General features: G+C 44.7%; 1 protein-coding gene across 3 annotated transcripts in view; it reads left to right on the forward strand.

Moving 5' to 3' along the window:
* Positions 1-14,082, forward strand: part of CCSER1 (coiled-coil serine rich protein 1) — a 2,282,720-nt gene that overhangs the window by 823,395 nt on the left and 1,445,243 nt on the right. For all 3 annotated transcript variants that reach the window (XM_085641140.1, XM_085641142.1, XM_085641141.1), the window contains exon 5: positions 6,880-7,003. In XM_085641140.1, coding sequence (XP_085497266.1) covers positions 6,880-7,003 — 124 coding nt within the window. The remainder of the gene's footprint in view (positions 1-6,879; positions 7,004-14,082) is intronic.

The raw sequence follows: 14,082 nt of genomic DNA on the forward strand, positions 1-14,082 counted from the left end.
GGCCATAAACCCTCTCCTTCTGCGCGACCCTGCTACGGAACCACTTCCGACCGACAAACCCATACATGGTCATGCCTCTCCTTTGATAACCCCCTTCCTCTGCGCCCCATTGACCGAACTGGTCCCAGGCCATCACCTAGCCCTGCGGATGCAGTTTATTGCCCCTACTGTAAAGGAAACACCCCACATCAAAGGGATTACAGTAGAATCAAAGCCCCTACCCCCTGAGACCCAGCCAGTTGCACACACCCCCGGGAATTAGCGGAATTCCCTGCTGCGCGATAGCCATCTCCCACTGCGGGTAGGGTGGGAACTTCTACTGTATCTATGTGTGGGATCGGATCTGAACCGGGGCTTCAGGGGATATTTCCCCGCACATCAAGGGAATCACAAGAATGTACTATGTGTAATAAAGCAATAAACCAGTGTATAAGAGACCAGGTCTCAGAGATGCAGTTAGAGCACCTCGTGACGATACCTTGCTGTCTGATCTGATGTGTTCTGCTCCGACGGAATAAAACCTTGTTTCCTGCCTTCCAGTCTCCGGCGCCTGCCTCTTTTATTGGTAAATTATCGAGTGGTATGAGAGGCGATTATCGCCGGGCAAAATACTTGGAAGATATCGACTGAAACTGCCGCTACCATTTAACACTTCCATCTTGTTGGTGTTGAGCTGAAGGCAGTTGTTTTTAATCCATTTGGCGATGGCTTCCATGCCTTCTCAGAAGTTGTGTCTGGCGGTGTCGGGTTTGTTGCTTAGGGAGAGGATGAGTTGGGTGTCGTCAGCGTATGACATGATGTTGAGTCCATAGGATCTGATGATGGTGGCGAGTGGAGCCATGTAGTCGTTGAAGAGGGTCTGGCTGAGGGAGGACCCCTGAGGGACTCCGCCGGTGATTGGAGTAGGGTGCGATGTGAAAGAGGGGAGTCTGACTCGCTGCGTTCTGCCAGAGAGGAAGAAATTGATCCAGTTGATCCCTGCGTCGTGAACTCTGTGTATTAGGGTGCGGTGGGAGACTGTGTCGAAGGCCGCTGAGAGGTCGAAGGAGGATGAGGGTTGCTGTTTCACCTTTGTCCAGTAGGGTGCAGATGTTGTCTGTTGCGGCGAGGAGGGCGGTTTCCGTGCTGTGGTTTTTCCTGAAGCCAGATTGGGAGGAGTCGAGGATGTTCTGCTGATCGATGAAAGTGGTGAGTTGGCTGTTGATGGCTTTCTCGATGACTTTCGCAGGGAACAGGAACAGGGAGATGGGTCTGTAGTGTTTGAGGTCGTTAGGGTCCACCGAAGGTTTCTTCAGGAGGGGGTTGACCTTGGCGTGTTTCCAGTCGTCGGGGAAGGAGGCAGTCGCCAGGGAGCTGTTGATGGTGTGACGGAGCATGGGTGCCATGGTGTTGGCGGCTCTGTTGAAGATGTGGTGGGGGCAAGGGTCCGTGGGGGCCCCGGAGTGGATTGACTTCATTGTTTTCAGAGTGTCGTCGGTGGTGAGGGCTGTCCAGCTGTCTATCGTTGGTTTCCGGGTTTCAGTGGTGGGTGTGGGTTCCATGTGTTGGCTGTCTTTGTTGAAGTTGTCGTAGATGCTCTTGATTTTGTGGTGGAAGAAGGTGCTGAGTTTGTCGAAGAATTTTTGTTAGGGGGATGTCAGTCGATTCGCTGGTGGGTTGGGCGAATTCCTTGATGATGTTGAAGAGTTCTTTGCTGTTGTGCGCATGTGTGGATATTCTGTCTTCAATCGCTTTTTTTCTCATTTTCCTGATTAGTTGGTGGTGGGCATTGGTGGTGGCTCTGAAGTTGTTTTGAGATTCGGTGGATTTGGTGTTCCTCCAGGATTTTTCGAGGCGGCGGCAGGTGCGTCTGGACTCTCGGAGTTCGGAGGTGAACCATCTGGCTTTCTTGGCGTGGGTGTTGTTGGGTTTCTTGAGGGGGGCTATGGTGTTGGCGCAGTCGGAGATCCATCTGTGCAGGGTTCAAGTTGCTGTGTTGGGGTAGTCAGTTTCCGCGATGGTTGGGGGGAGTTGCTGAGTGAGGAGTTGAGCTGGACGTCGGTGATTCTGGTCCCGTTTCTTCGTGGGAGCAGGTGGTGGTGTCTGTGGGTGGTGGGTGCTCTGAAGGAGAAGTGGACGCATCGGTGGTCAGTCCATGGGAGTTCAGTGGTGTGGCTGAAGGAAGGTGATGGAGTTTCCTGTTGTGAAGAGGGGGTCGAGGGTGTGTCCTGCTAAGTGCATGGGTTCGGTCACGATCTGGCGGAGTCCGATGTTGTGAAGGTTGTCCAGGAGGGATGTGGTGTTGGGGTCCAGTTGGATTTGTGCATGATGGTGATTCCTCCTCCCGGGCGGTCGTGGCGGTCTTTCTTGGTGATCTCGTATCCTTGGGGGATGGCAATGGTGATGTCCGGTCCTGAGTTGTTGTTGGTCCAGGTCTTTGTGAAAAATGCCACGTCCGGGGTGGTGCTGTTGAGGAGGTCCCAGATTTCGGTGTCGTGTTTGTGGAGGGCTCGGACCTTGAGGAGGATGCACTGTAGTGTTTTTGGTTTGGATGTTTCCTTGTTGATGGGGTGTGCTCTGTCGGAGTCACAGGCAGTGCTGTAGGTTTGCCAGCAGCGGAGGCAGCTAAAGGGTCCGTGGGTGTCGGACGGTGATGCTGGGTTGCAGTTGTTGTTGTGGCCTGGGTTGAGTGCGTGGAGTGTTGACTGGTAGTAGCGTTGGAGGTGCAGAGGTCCAGGGATCCTGGCACTGGACGCTGTCGGGTCACAGACAGGCGCAGACGGGCTTGCCTTTGGCACGCCAGCGGTGCACCTTCTGCACGCGTCCAGTCGCACAGCGGTCGCCATAAGTAGGGGAGGGGGGCGGGACCAGGGGGAGGGAGGCAAGAGTGGGGACTGAGTCAGGGGGAGGGGCTGCGGGGCAGCAGCGGCGGGAAGCAACCGCAGGAGTGAATGGAGCTGGGAATGAAACATGTGAACAGAAATAAAATACAAAATTACCACAATGCCAAAAACAGAATTACAAAGCACAGGAAGGTTAAAGGGATACAAGGGGCAGACCGGTAAACAGGAGGCGAGGGTGGGAAAAACGGCGGAGCAGCGGGCTGGAGGGACAGCAGTAGTGGGGGTGGGGCAGCTACTGGCACGAAACCTGCGTCAGGGGAGGCTCTGCACAGGAGCGGAGCGGCGATGAGGCTAAGCTGCTGGGGAGAGTGTTAACCTGGATGGAGGTCTAGGTCTCACATGCGCTCCCCCGCAGCGGTTGCCATAAGTAGGGAAGGGGTGCGGGACCAGAGGGAAGGAGGCGGGAGCAGGTACTGTGTCAGGGGAGGGGCCGCGGGGCAGCAGTGGCGGGAAACAACCGCGGGAGTGAATGGAGCTGGGAATGAAAAAAGTGAACAGAAATAAAATAAAAAATTACCACAATGCCAAAAACAGAATTACAAAGCACAGGAAGGTTAAAGGGATACAAGGGGCAGACCGGTAAACAGGAGGCGAGGGTGGGAAAAACGGCGGAGCAGCGGGCTGGAGGGACAGCAGCAGCAGAGGTGGGGCGGCTACTGGCGCAAACCCTGCTTCAGGGGAGGCTCTGCACAGGAGCCGAGCGGCGATGAGGCGAAGCTGCTGGGGAGAGTCTTAACCTGGACGCTGGTAAGTCTGACTATGTAAAAAGGTGGGGTTAGGAATAGCTTACCTTAACCCCTTCCATAACTCTTTCCTGTGAACTGACACTTGGACGGACCCGAGAAGTCTAGGAACTCCTTCCCAATCGTGCCCTAACACATCTATTAATGATGTGGCCTGGGAAATGAGCACTGAACTACCTCAATCTGGAGGTTGCTGTAACCCAGAAGGGATCAGGCATGAGCAACATCCCTACGACCAACCCCACAATAAATTTTTTTAAAAAAAATTGGTGATAGACTCTGAAGCCAAAATACAGCATGTGAGTACAACATAAGGGCATCCCGGCGACACCTTTTCATACATCGTAAGGGCAGCAAAACGGTGAAATTAAACATAGGGAAGCAGATACGTTTGAGAATCATGTCATGAGCGTCCTATAGCAAAGCAGACGCTTTCCAAACACCAAGTAGTAGCTCCAGGTTCGTGACACAACTCAGTCCTGAAATCCTTCAAAAACACCCACCGCCCTGCTGCTGAAGAATAGGTTGATCGCAGCCCAGCCTGTTAAGACAGCCTCATTACTGCAGCTGCTTCACTTCATAGCTCCATCCCAAAGAGAGTTACCATCATAAAACGAAAAATTTGACTAATGAGACATGTAATTTAGTTCATGAAAATGTGTTTTTAAGGTTTCACGATGCAAGCTTTGAATGATAATTTGTGACGATTTCCTGCCTGGGAGGTAATTGCTGTAAAAATTGTGAACTAAATGACATGGAATGATTCAAATTTTATTTTCTGTCATAAAGGTAATGCAGGTCTGGCCAATGTCACATGTCAGATTCCCACTCAATTGCAATCCATGTAATAAGCAAGTGGAGTCACAAGGAAATAATAATCAGTCTCCTCACAAATCGTCAGTTACCCGGAAGTGAAAGCAGCCTGCTTTACCACTGGCGTTTGGCAGAATAATGCACTTGTCATCTGCTCGATGCGTGTCCAGTTTTACTCCTACATTGCCATTTTCAATTGTAACTCTTGATGGGAATTTGGCAGTTTTTCATTTGATCCACCATCTCTTTCAGAAGGCGCTGCTATGTTTGCATGATAATAACGCTCTTGGAATTAACCGTTCGGGTTTTGTTTTCCTCTGGTGCAGTATTACTCCCACAATCCGGGTACTACAGATTGGAATGGGAGGAAAAGAATGTAAAACCACTTGTTCGTCCCAATTCCTTATTACAAAACCTGCAACATTGTGTGTTTTACCTGCATTTGTCTGAGTGGGAGATCTGTCGGGTCTGTGCTGTTCTTTTGCACAAATTGTGATACTGATTTGATCGCAAATTCCCATTTCCATCCTAATCAGGAATATTAGCTGAATTAGAATTGACATTTTTTGTCTTTACCTTTTAATGGTCGGTGGAATCAAATCTGAGATTAGGATATGGTCATACCACCTGACTACAATCTGACGTTATTACAGAGTAGTATAAAAGAAGAAGCTCAAAAAGCCATACTCCTGGCAAGACTATTATCCTTTACTCATGTTGTCAGGTGTGTTTGTTGGGCTTTGTGTATCCTCCAAATGGGTCCTACAGTGTGGCCCTGTTTGCCCACCAGGACAGAATACGCACTGGGACATGTACCAAAGATCACTTCTTTCATGACATATTTACATGAGTTTTAATTATATTTCAATTTAATTTACTATTTAATTTATGAATTGGTGATGGTTTAACAGGGCACGTAAGTGACTCAAAAAGAGCGGACTCTATGCATTATTCATCAAAAGTGTTTTCTTCAACTGATTCCATAGAAATTATCATGACTCAAATTTATTAACGCTTTTCACTGACTTTGTGTTACTTTTGTAATGCAAGCCTAATGCAAAATGTTACGCTGGGATTTCCCCTTTGGTTTCGCTCTGATCGCCCTAATTTGGCAGGGTATGCCCAGACGTGGGTCCCTTGCTCACTTTACCACTGATTCAAGATAGCCTGGCTGACGAGGGGTTATGAACCCGAAACCGGTCCCAGGATGTTTGTTTCCGGTCCAGGGAAGACATGGCTTGGCAGTTCGGACTGGACTGTTCCCATGAGGCACAGGGTCAGACTGATTTGCATATGGCCATGTCTGAACTGGGGTGGTGGAGTGAGCTAAAGAATGATGATGGATTAAACCCAGATCAGTTGACTGGGGGTGAGTGTTTGATTTGCTCAAGCACTCCGTCCATCATCCCCTTTGGTATTGCATTGTTTGCCCTAAATTGGCAGGGTATGCCCTGACGTGGGTCCCGTGCTCACTTTACCACTAGATTCACGATAGCCTGGCTGACGAGGGTTATGAACCCGAAACCGGTCCCAGGATGCTTGTTTCCGGTCCAAGGAAGACATGGCTTGGCAGTTCGGACTGGACTGTTCCCATGAGGCACAGGGTTAGACTGATTTGCATATGGCCATGTCTGAACTGGGGTGGTGGAGTGAGCTAAAGAATGATGATGGATTAAACCCAGATCAGTTGACTGGTGGTGAGTGTTTGATTTGCTCAAGCGCTCCGTGCATCATCCCCTTCGGTATCGCTTTGGGATTTCCTATCCAACACAAAATGTATGCTGCTTGTGTTACTTTGTGTTAAGGGAGGGTTCCATAGGATGTACATGGGCGTTCCTATGCAACCATCCGGGGTTTAATGCAAATTCCTATCTACACTCGTAGACAGGATTTGTGCCAAAATCTTATGCCTCCCCAAGGGGTAACGAGGAGAAAGGTTTTGATTTCTCCTTGTTCTCCCTATCTTGCATGCGTGTTGCATTGTGCAGCACACACACGGGAGGAAAAGTGTTAAAAGATAGTTTTTGTCCTGGATGTTCCCCCTTCCTGTACAAAACTATTCTTACTGAAAGCATGCACTCTTGCACCAATGTGCTAGGGTGTCTGAGTTCGGGCATAGCAGCCGAAAGTACGCCACCAAAAGCAGAAAGGAAAACAGCACCATATCTTAGCAGATATGACGCTGTCTTGCTCTCTCCCTTTCATGCAACACGTGAATTTTTTTAAATGTGGGCCATATGTCTGGGATTTATGTCAAGGGTGTTGCAGCTGGTTGAAAATACGTCAGAGAAAAAAGTACAGGCTTTTCGTCCGTGTCTAACCACGTCTGATTAAATAGTCTATAATACAGCATTGTTTAAGTTGATGCACTGTTTTGTGTTTTTTGAGTTTTTTTATTTTTAGCACCTGAGACATTTTGTCTGTGCCTTTTTTTCTTTCAGTATGCCGCGAAGACTCTTTCCAGTCGATTGTGTCATGCTCTTCCATAGTATTTTCTGCTGTGGAAACCGCTGCCGAATCAAAGAGGAACGAGGAGGAGTCAAGACTGCCTGGGGTCTCAAAAAAGTAAGTTATTGTTTTAAATACAAAATTGATTTTTAGGAGTAACGACCAGTTAATTGGATCGCAGAGCAGTCCCCCAGTTTGGAATGTGTGTATTTTTCAGTCCTTGCTGTAAAACATTTGCATTTTTTATGAAAACAAAATAGTTATTCTGTGTTTGAAGTCGCAAAAGGACAAGTATCACGCTGGATTTATTCATTTATTTTTCAGATGAATTTTAAGTTGTACACAGGAAGGGTCACGGGATCGTTCGATAAGCAAGCATGTCGTCTGCCATATTTTCACAGGCATTTAATTCACATGCCTGTTGTGTTTAGTTGTCAACAGCTCCTGCCATTAACAGTTGCCTGCAGCTAACTTCTTTCTGCTTTCCAATTAGCTGGATGTAATGTGGGACCTTGAATGCTGGCATTGAAGCAGGCATTGACTGACCATGTAATTGTGGGCTTCCGCGTCCAGTGTCACATTATATAGTGCAAGGTTCAATTTCTTTCACCAGCGGTTGCTTGAAAGGTAATACTGGTAAACAATTATTTTCTAATTCTAGATAAGGCCATTCATTACCTCAACAAAATGAGGTGTTTTCTTGTATATTAAAAAATGTGTCTACCAAACCACAGTACATACACATATAGTGTGAAGGACGAAGCCAATTCACAAAGGCCTCTGGGACATTTTTATCATTGTTTTGGAAATCACAGCAAGACATCCTGTTGAGCTGCACTGTGTGAATGGGCGCTGGCTCCCAAGTAGCAGCCTAGTGTCAGAGCAGGCGCCCTTCTGCCATGGAGCAAGGGTTCCTGCATTACAGGCAGGGTTATTTTTGTGCAGGAAGGGTAACATGCTAATACAAAAACAATCCTTAGAAACATATTACTCTTTAGCAGCCGCGGCCCGTGGAGGGAGTTCCGTGGGGCGGAAAGGCGGGGCGGGGGAGGGGCAGGGTGGGGGATACTAAAAACCGGAATATGGATAATTGGAGGTAAGTAAACAATTAAATAAATAAAACGAATTTCGTTGCGCGACCTGTATCGCAAAATGCGATGCAGCGCGCACTACGAAATTTGTTTTATTTATTTAATTGTTTACTTACCTCCAATTATCCATATTCCGGTTTTTAGTACCCCCCCCCGCCCCGCCTTTCCACCCCACGGAACTCCCTCCACGGGCCGCGGCTGCTCTTTAGACAGCAGCGGCCGGTGCAGGTAAGCCCGGTGGGCGAGGGGTATGTCTACAAATGACGGAATAGGGAAAATTAAATAAGTAAATGAATTCTATTCTGGCGTCTGTCGACATGAGCCCCCCCACCCCTCCCCCCGCCCCACCACGATTACCTGCAACGGCGCTGCTGTCTTTAGATAGAGGAAACAATAAAGAGAAATACAGATATTTCTCCTCTTTGCAATTATGACCCACTCCCAGGTCTATTACACAAAGAAATTCCTGGGTCTTGAAAGAGTTAGAAAAAGAAACCTTTTAAATTACTAAAATGTGTTCACATGCCTTCAGTGTCTTAACAACTTATCATAGTTGAAAAGAGGACAAAAACATTTGAGAAGCATCTTTTGAGTTTACTTTCTAAGCTGGTAACACATGAAGAATGTGCAAGGAAAACATTAAAAACATAGTGGGAAGCAATTTGTATGCATTCATCTTCAAACTTCAATACAAAGATAGCCATGTTGACATTCAGTTCTTATTTTTAAAGCTTGAGGAAGAGTTGCCATAGTTACATTTCAAAGACCAACCCAGTGTTAAAGGGGGCAAAAGTAAACTAAACTTACAATAAACATTCTATTTACTGCGTATACGAAAAAAAGCACTTCACTCAAATATTGATATTTCTTTCCATGAAATGTCAAGAAAATGTACTGATGTGATGACTAAGTGAAGAAGCCTTGGCAGACACAGGAAGGGCCTGGTGGGCTCGTGGGTGGACGTTTAGAGAATGTAACAAAAGACCACCAAATAGAAGATTTCTATAATTCAGCTCAGCTCTGATCATTCAGAACGCTCAATTTCACCTCCACAGTATCAGTTTAGGGGTGAATCAGGCAGAGTAACGTAAGGAACGCCCTAAAGGACAGGTGTATTAAACCACTGAATGAAGAAGAGGTACATCTAATTACATCTGTGCAGTCAGTAGTAGGATGTATGATTCAGTATAAGAAATCATGCCTTTGAGAGATCCACGGCATGTTGCTAACTTTATAGGACTTCGAAGGCACCTTTAATGAAGCTTGAAACATGACTGAGTAAATGTGTTTTTTAGGCTGATTAGAAAAAAAAGTGTATCATCTTGTTTGCACCTTGAAACTGTATCCTTAGAATATGGTTCGACCAATGCTTGTTTAAATAGTATATAGGAATTGAAGCTCTTCATCATATCCCTCTCATCACATATGAATTTGTCATATGTTAAGAGGAATATTGGGGCAAGCGAATGACAAAATGGTTCAAAAAAATGTAAGTCTCCATCACAGGTCACATATTCTTGCAGTGAATGCTGGGAAGATCAGCTGGGTTCTCTTTTGTATCAACTCCCTCCCCTGTCCTTCCGAGACCAAGTGGAGCTGTGAGAAGAACTACATGAATACCTGTAGAGAGGTTTACTGTGTATATGATAATGTCATTTTCTTATTGTCACTTCCCCCATCAAGAACAGGATAGTTGTAGAGCTACTCAGGAGATGTGACTGGCAACAGCCAGTACCTAATATTCGCCAGTGGTTTGCACATGGTGGGCACTGACGCTTATTTGTGGGAACTGCCAAAATGGTTCGTCTTCAGACTTAGACTCAGAGCGAAAAAAAAGGTAGAAAAGAGAGAAGAAAGGAGGAAAAAAAGATAGGAAAACAGTGACAAAGTGAGAAAGAAGAGATGAAAAAGAACCTGTGATATTGAACTATGGAGGCCAGAAGTGTAGGGTGGTGAAAGAAATACTCTGCAGCCTTGGTATTGGACAATCTCTGCATTTAGCAGCACTCGCATCGAGGTTCATAAAAAGCTTTGAACCTACGTTCTTCTTCTTATTATTTTTCTTTTTTTTTTTTACGTATTAACAATTGGAACAGCACACGCCCCATACATCCAGATGCTGCCTTATTCCAGTAACTTCATCAATCTCAGTTTTAAAGTTTTTGATACAGCACACTCTTCATCCAAGGGCTGCTAAACATTTAACAGAAAACATTTCAATTTAATAGGAAAATCATGTACATAAAACAGTAGGACAAGAAAGGTCCTGGTTGAGATATTGGACTATTGATAGGGAGGATTACAAACATCACTGGGACCATGTCCAGCCGATTTGTTATTTTCATGTTTACAACTTATGACAATTGAAATAATTGAGTTGTACTCAACTTGAAGTTAGTGCGAACTAGGGAAGGAAGCTAGTGAAGGTCCCTCAGAGTGGAGGCGAAGTTGTCATATTGCTTCAGCACATTAGGAGGTGTGCTGCCACATCTAGGATGCCCGTTACGGGACGGTCTAGAGTGGAGTCTGAGAGTCCTTGGAGCAAAGCATTGGCACCATTGAGAGGGGACAATGGCTTGGATTGTTGTTCATAAGTGTCGTTCTGGGATGAATAGTTTCTCTTTCAGTACTAGAGAGAGCTAGTCTGGTACCAGGCTGTCTTGATTTTGTTAGTGATGTTATTAGATGATTTGGAAAATCACGGACCAATGTAGAGGCTTGCATATCAGAGTTAGCCGTGCAGATGTATGTAGCTATTTGTGGGGCTTTGAGGTGCCGATGAGGGAAATGTGGGAAAGGCTCCTAATGAGGGTTGTTGCAACACATAGGACGTGCTTTAATGTGGTTCCAGTGTAGAGACTGAGAGGCCCTGGTGCAGTGTGTTGCCATCATCTAGCCATAAGAGGACTTTGCATTGCATGATTATTCAGAAGTGGCTTTTCTGGATGCATTGTTTCACTTATACCACTCAAGAGACCTGGTACAAGGCCATCTTTTCTTGGAGATGTGTTCCTTAAGGGTTAGGTCTGTGTTCTTGGTGAATACAAGTGACTTTACACTGGGTGAAAGGTGGGGCTTGTATCTAGCCACGATCATGTCATTGGGCCAGACTTAGACTAGTTGTTCTTCGCTTTCCTTGGTAAATAGAAGTCTGCCTCGCTGGGTGTTGACCTTCAGGTAGGTACTTTACATCCAGGTCTGGATGAGGGGAATGACGTGTATGTATTCATGAAGACGGATCTTACAGAAGCAGGTGTCCAGTCACACAAGAAAGGCTGACTTACTCCTACACAACATCTGCTCTGCCACAACCCGTTGGAATTATTTCAGAGGTGATGCATTGTATTGGTTGCCCCTTACGTATGTTTATTATGTTTATTATATACTTTCACAACAATTCAGGATTGCATTCTTCCTTGACAGCCTTTTGTTTTCACCGTTATAACAGTTATATGGGAAATCACAGACCAATGTAGAAGATTGCATGTCAAAGGTAGATGGACAGATATGTGTTGCTAATCATATGGTGTAACAGTAAAGCCTATTGGGGGTTTGGGGAGAAGATGAGGGAACAGTGGGCAAGAGTACATTTCATTTTAGGGCTTCAGAGAAGTCCATTAGAACCATGTTGTAAATGGAGATATCAATTCCAAAGCCTCCCTTTGTCCAAAAAGAGTGCTGCTTGAAATCAGTAGGTAACATCTGAACACGCCACAAAGAAAGATGGCCCGAAATCACTGCCACATGGGACAGTGCAGAGCCTTAGGCAGCCTTTTAGGCAATGATCTGTGTGACGCCTGTTTACTCTTAGGGAACTTGGAGGCAGAAGTTGTGCAGTGATTTATGCATATTTTAAGCATTTGTATTTCACTTGAGAGAGATCATTTCTGATAGGTTGCAAACAGTGTTACCATTGGCCAGCAATCCCAAGATACTATGAACTTTCCCAAAAAATACAGATGTGTGCAGTCAGGCCAACAGCCAATTAAGGTTAGTTGGATCTGTGGATTGTTTTTTTACAGAGAATTCTATCAAGGAATCAGATTTTTACTATAGTAGAATGTCAAATCCCAGTCAAAGAAGCAACACATAGATTTAATGGGTGAATTTAAAGACGTTTAGGAAAAAATCTAGGGCATCATTCAGAACAAAGTAGTTCATCTGCATTCACAAAAGTACTCCTACAAATGTATGTGGATAAAAGGGACTGCTTCAAGTACTTGAACTCCATGGGAGACCATATTCTTAATGCCTGCACACTCCTACTGCCTTTACTGCAATGTTGTGCTGACTAGTTCGGAATAACAAATATGCTGAGATTTCACTTGCTGGTTATGTTTGGATGGTTTCTGGCAGATTTCAGAGTTACACTACCATGGCCTAATAATGGGTACAGTATTATCAGCAAAGATAAAGACCCTGCTAGATCACCTACCTGTTATCTCTGTTTCATTGGTTAAAATGGTATATATTTCAATACCATGACCTGTTAGAAGATGATACAACAACCATTACTGTTTGAATTTGTCCTTCAGTTTTTAAGTGTTTTAACCTTTGCTGAATTGTGCCTCTTCTGCGGCCCAAACGGCAAACTAGGATGTCTAGGGATCTGGTTACTGGTTGTTTATGGCACTTCAGGATTACATAATGTAAAATCAATAAGGAGTTATGCATGTGTGCAGATCTATTTATTTTTTGAATTAACATATATTGGCAGTGGTATATCTCGAAAGCTCTATAATTACAATGCACATTTGTACAGAGTGTATAGTTACACATTAGTAAAAGGTAACCTCATTGAGCAATTCATACTTTTTTCAGTTTGTTTTTTACCCTACTGATTATTTTCCCACTCTGTAAAAGCATTGACTACCTATTTTTGCTAAAGCAAATCTCCAACTCTCTTCATAGTAGGAAATGGTTGGGAGGAGTTTGTAAAAGCTCATAAACTCACAGGCGTGTGCCTGTTTTTAGACTCTCAAGACAAACCAAGTGTTGTTATGATCCCCATGGAGACACTTGGAGAACATACTATATGTCATTTCCACTATTTGGACAAAACAGTGATAGAATATGTATTGCCTGCAGAAAACTATGCAAAAAGATCCAGAAAAATGAATCATTTCTTCTGTGTCACCTTCGGATCCTGGCAAGACCCTTCACTTCTCAGATGACATCTGAGAGATTTAGGCCCTGATGGAAGGAACTGTTGGCTCCCTTAGGCGAAAAGAACCCTCATTAACAGTAGAAGAAATGTTCTGCCACCGGTAAATAAAATAATCTGAGCTCCTTGACAGCATCTTGAAATAATGTGGCATATTTTTGGATAGTACTATACTGTCAGGAAATATCATTGATAACTTGAAGTGAGGGCTGGAGGGAGCATGTCTTACGGATCACAGAACAAAAGTGGAAAGAGGAATAGAGATAGGAAGAGTGGCATCTTAGTCCTTAAAGTAGTTGTGTCCAGGAGAAGACCAGGAGTGCAAGATCCATATCACATATTCATGGTAACCAGTACGTAATGAGTTCCATTGAGACTCATTGTGTGTAAACATATTATATATAGATATCCTGAAAATCTGGCATTAAAATTGACCTCCTCTTCCTATGGTGGACACCGCTGCCATAAACAAACAGCTAACTATGGCATTGACAAATTGGTGTACCTGTCACTTCCAGGAAGCTCCATCCTCTTTTCCTAGTAAGCACACTCAGGAAATAGCTATGTATGTGATAAAATAGAGAGGGCCACCACATTGTGACTAGCGCATTTAGAATCCTAATATTGGCAGATGGGCCTAGACTGTCTTGCCTGCTGCAGTATGCTAGCATCATAGTTTCTGATCTACAATAAGCAAATTCCACAGAGATCTGACTATTATAGTTTTATTTATCATAATTTATTAGTTCTTGTAAAGTGGAAAAATAGATCAGCCAGATATGATTTAGATAGCAATGTTCAATTTTGACTTTGGTGTTGATTTAATAAAGATAGGTATATATTTTTTTTTTAAAGTTTACATAGCAGTATCAGTTAAAGATGATAATAGAACCTGAACCTAGTTAATATAGTATCATATTTCAGATATAGAATTATTTGAT

This window comes from Triturus cristatus, chromosome 2_2 (genome assembly GCF_964204655.1).
Source record: "Triturus cristatus chromosome 2_2, aTriCri1.1, whole genome shotgun sequence".
Classification (NCBI taxonomy): Eukaryota; Metazoa; Chordata; class Amphibia; order Caudata; family Salamandridae; genus Triturus; species Triturus cristatus.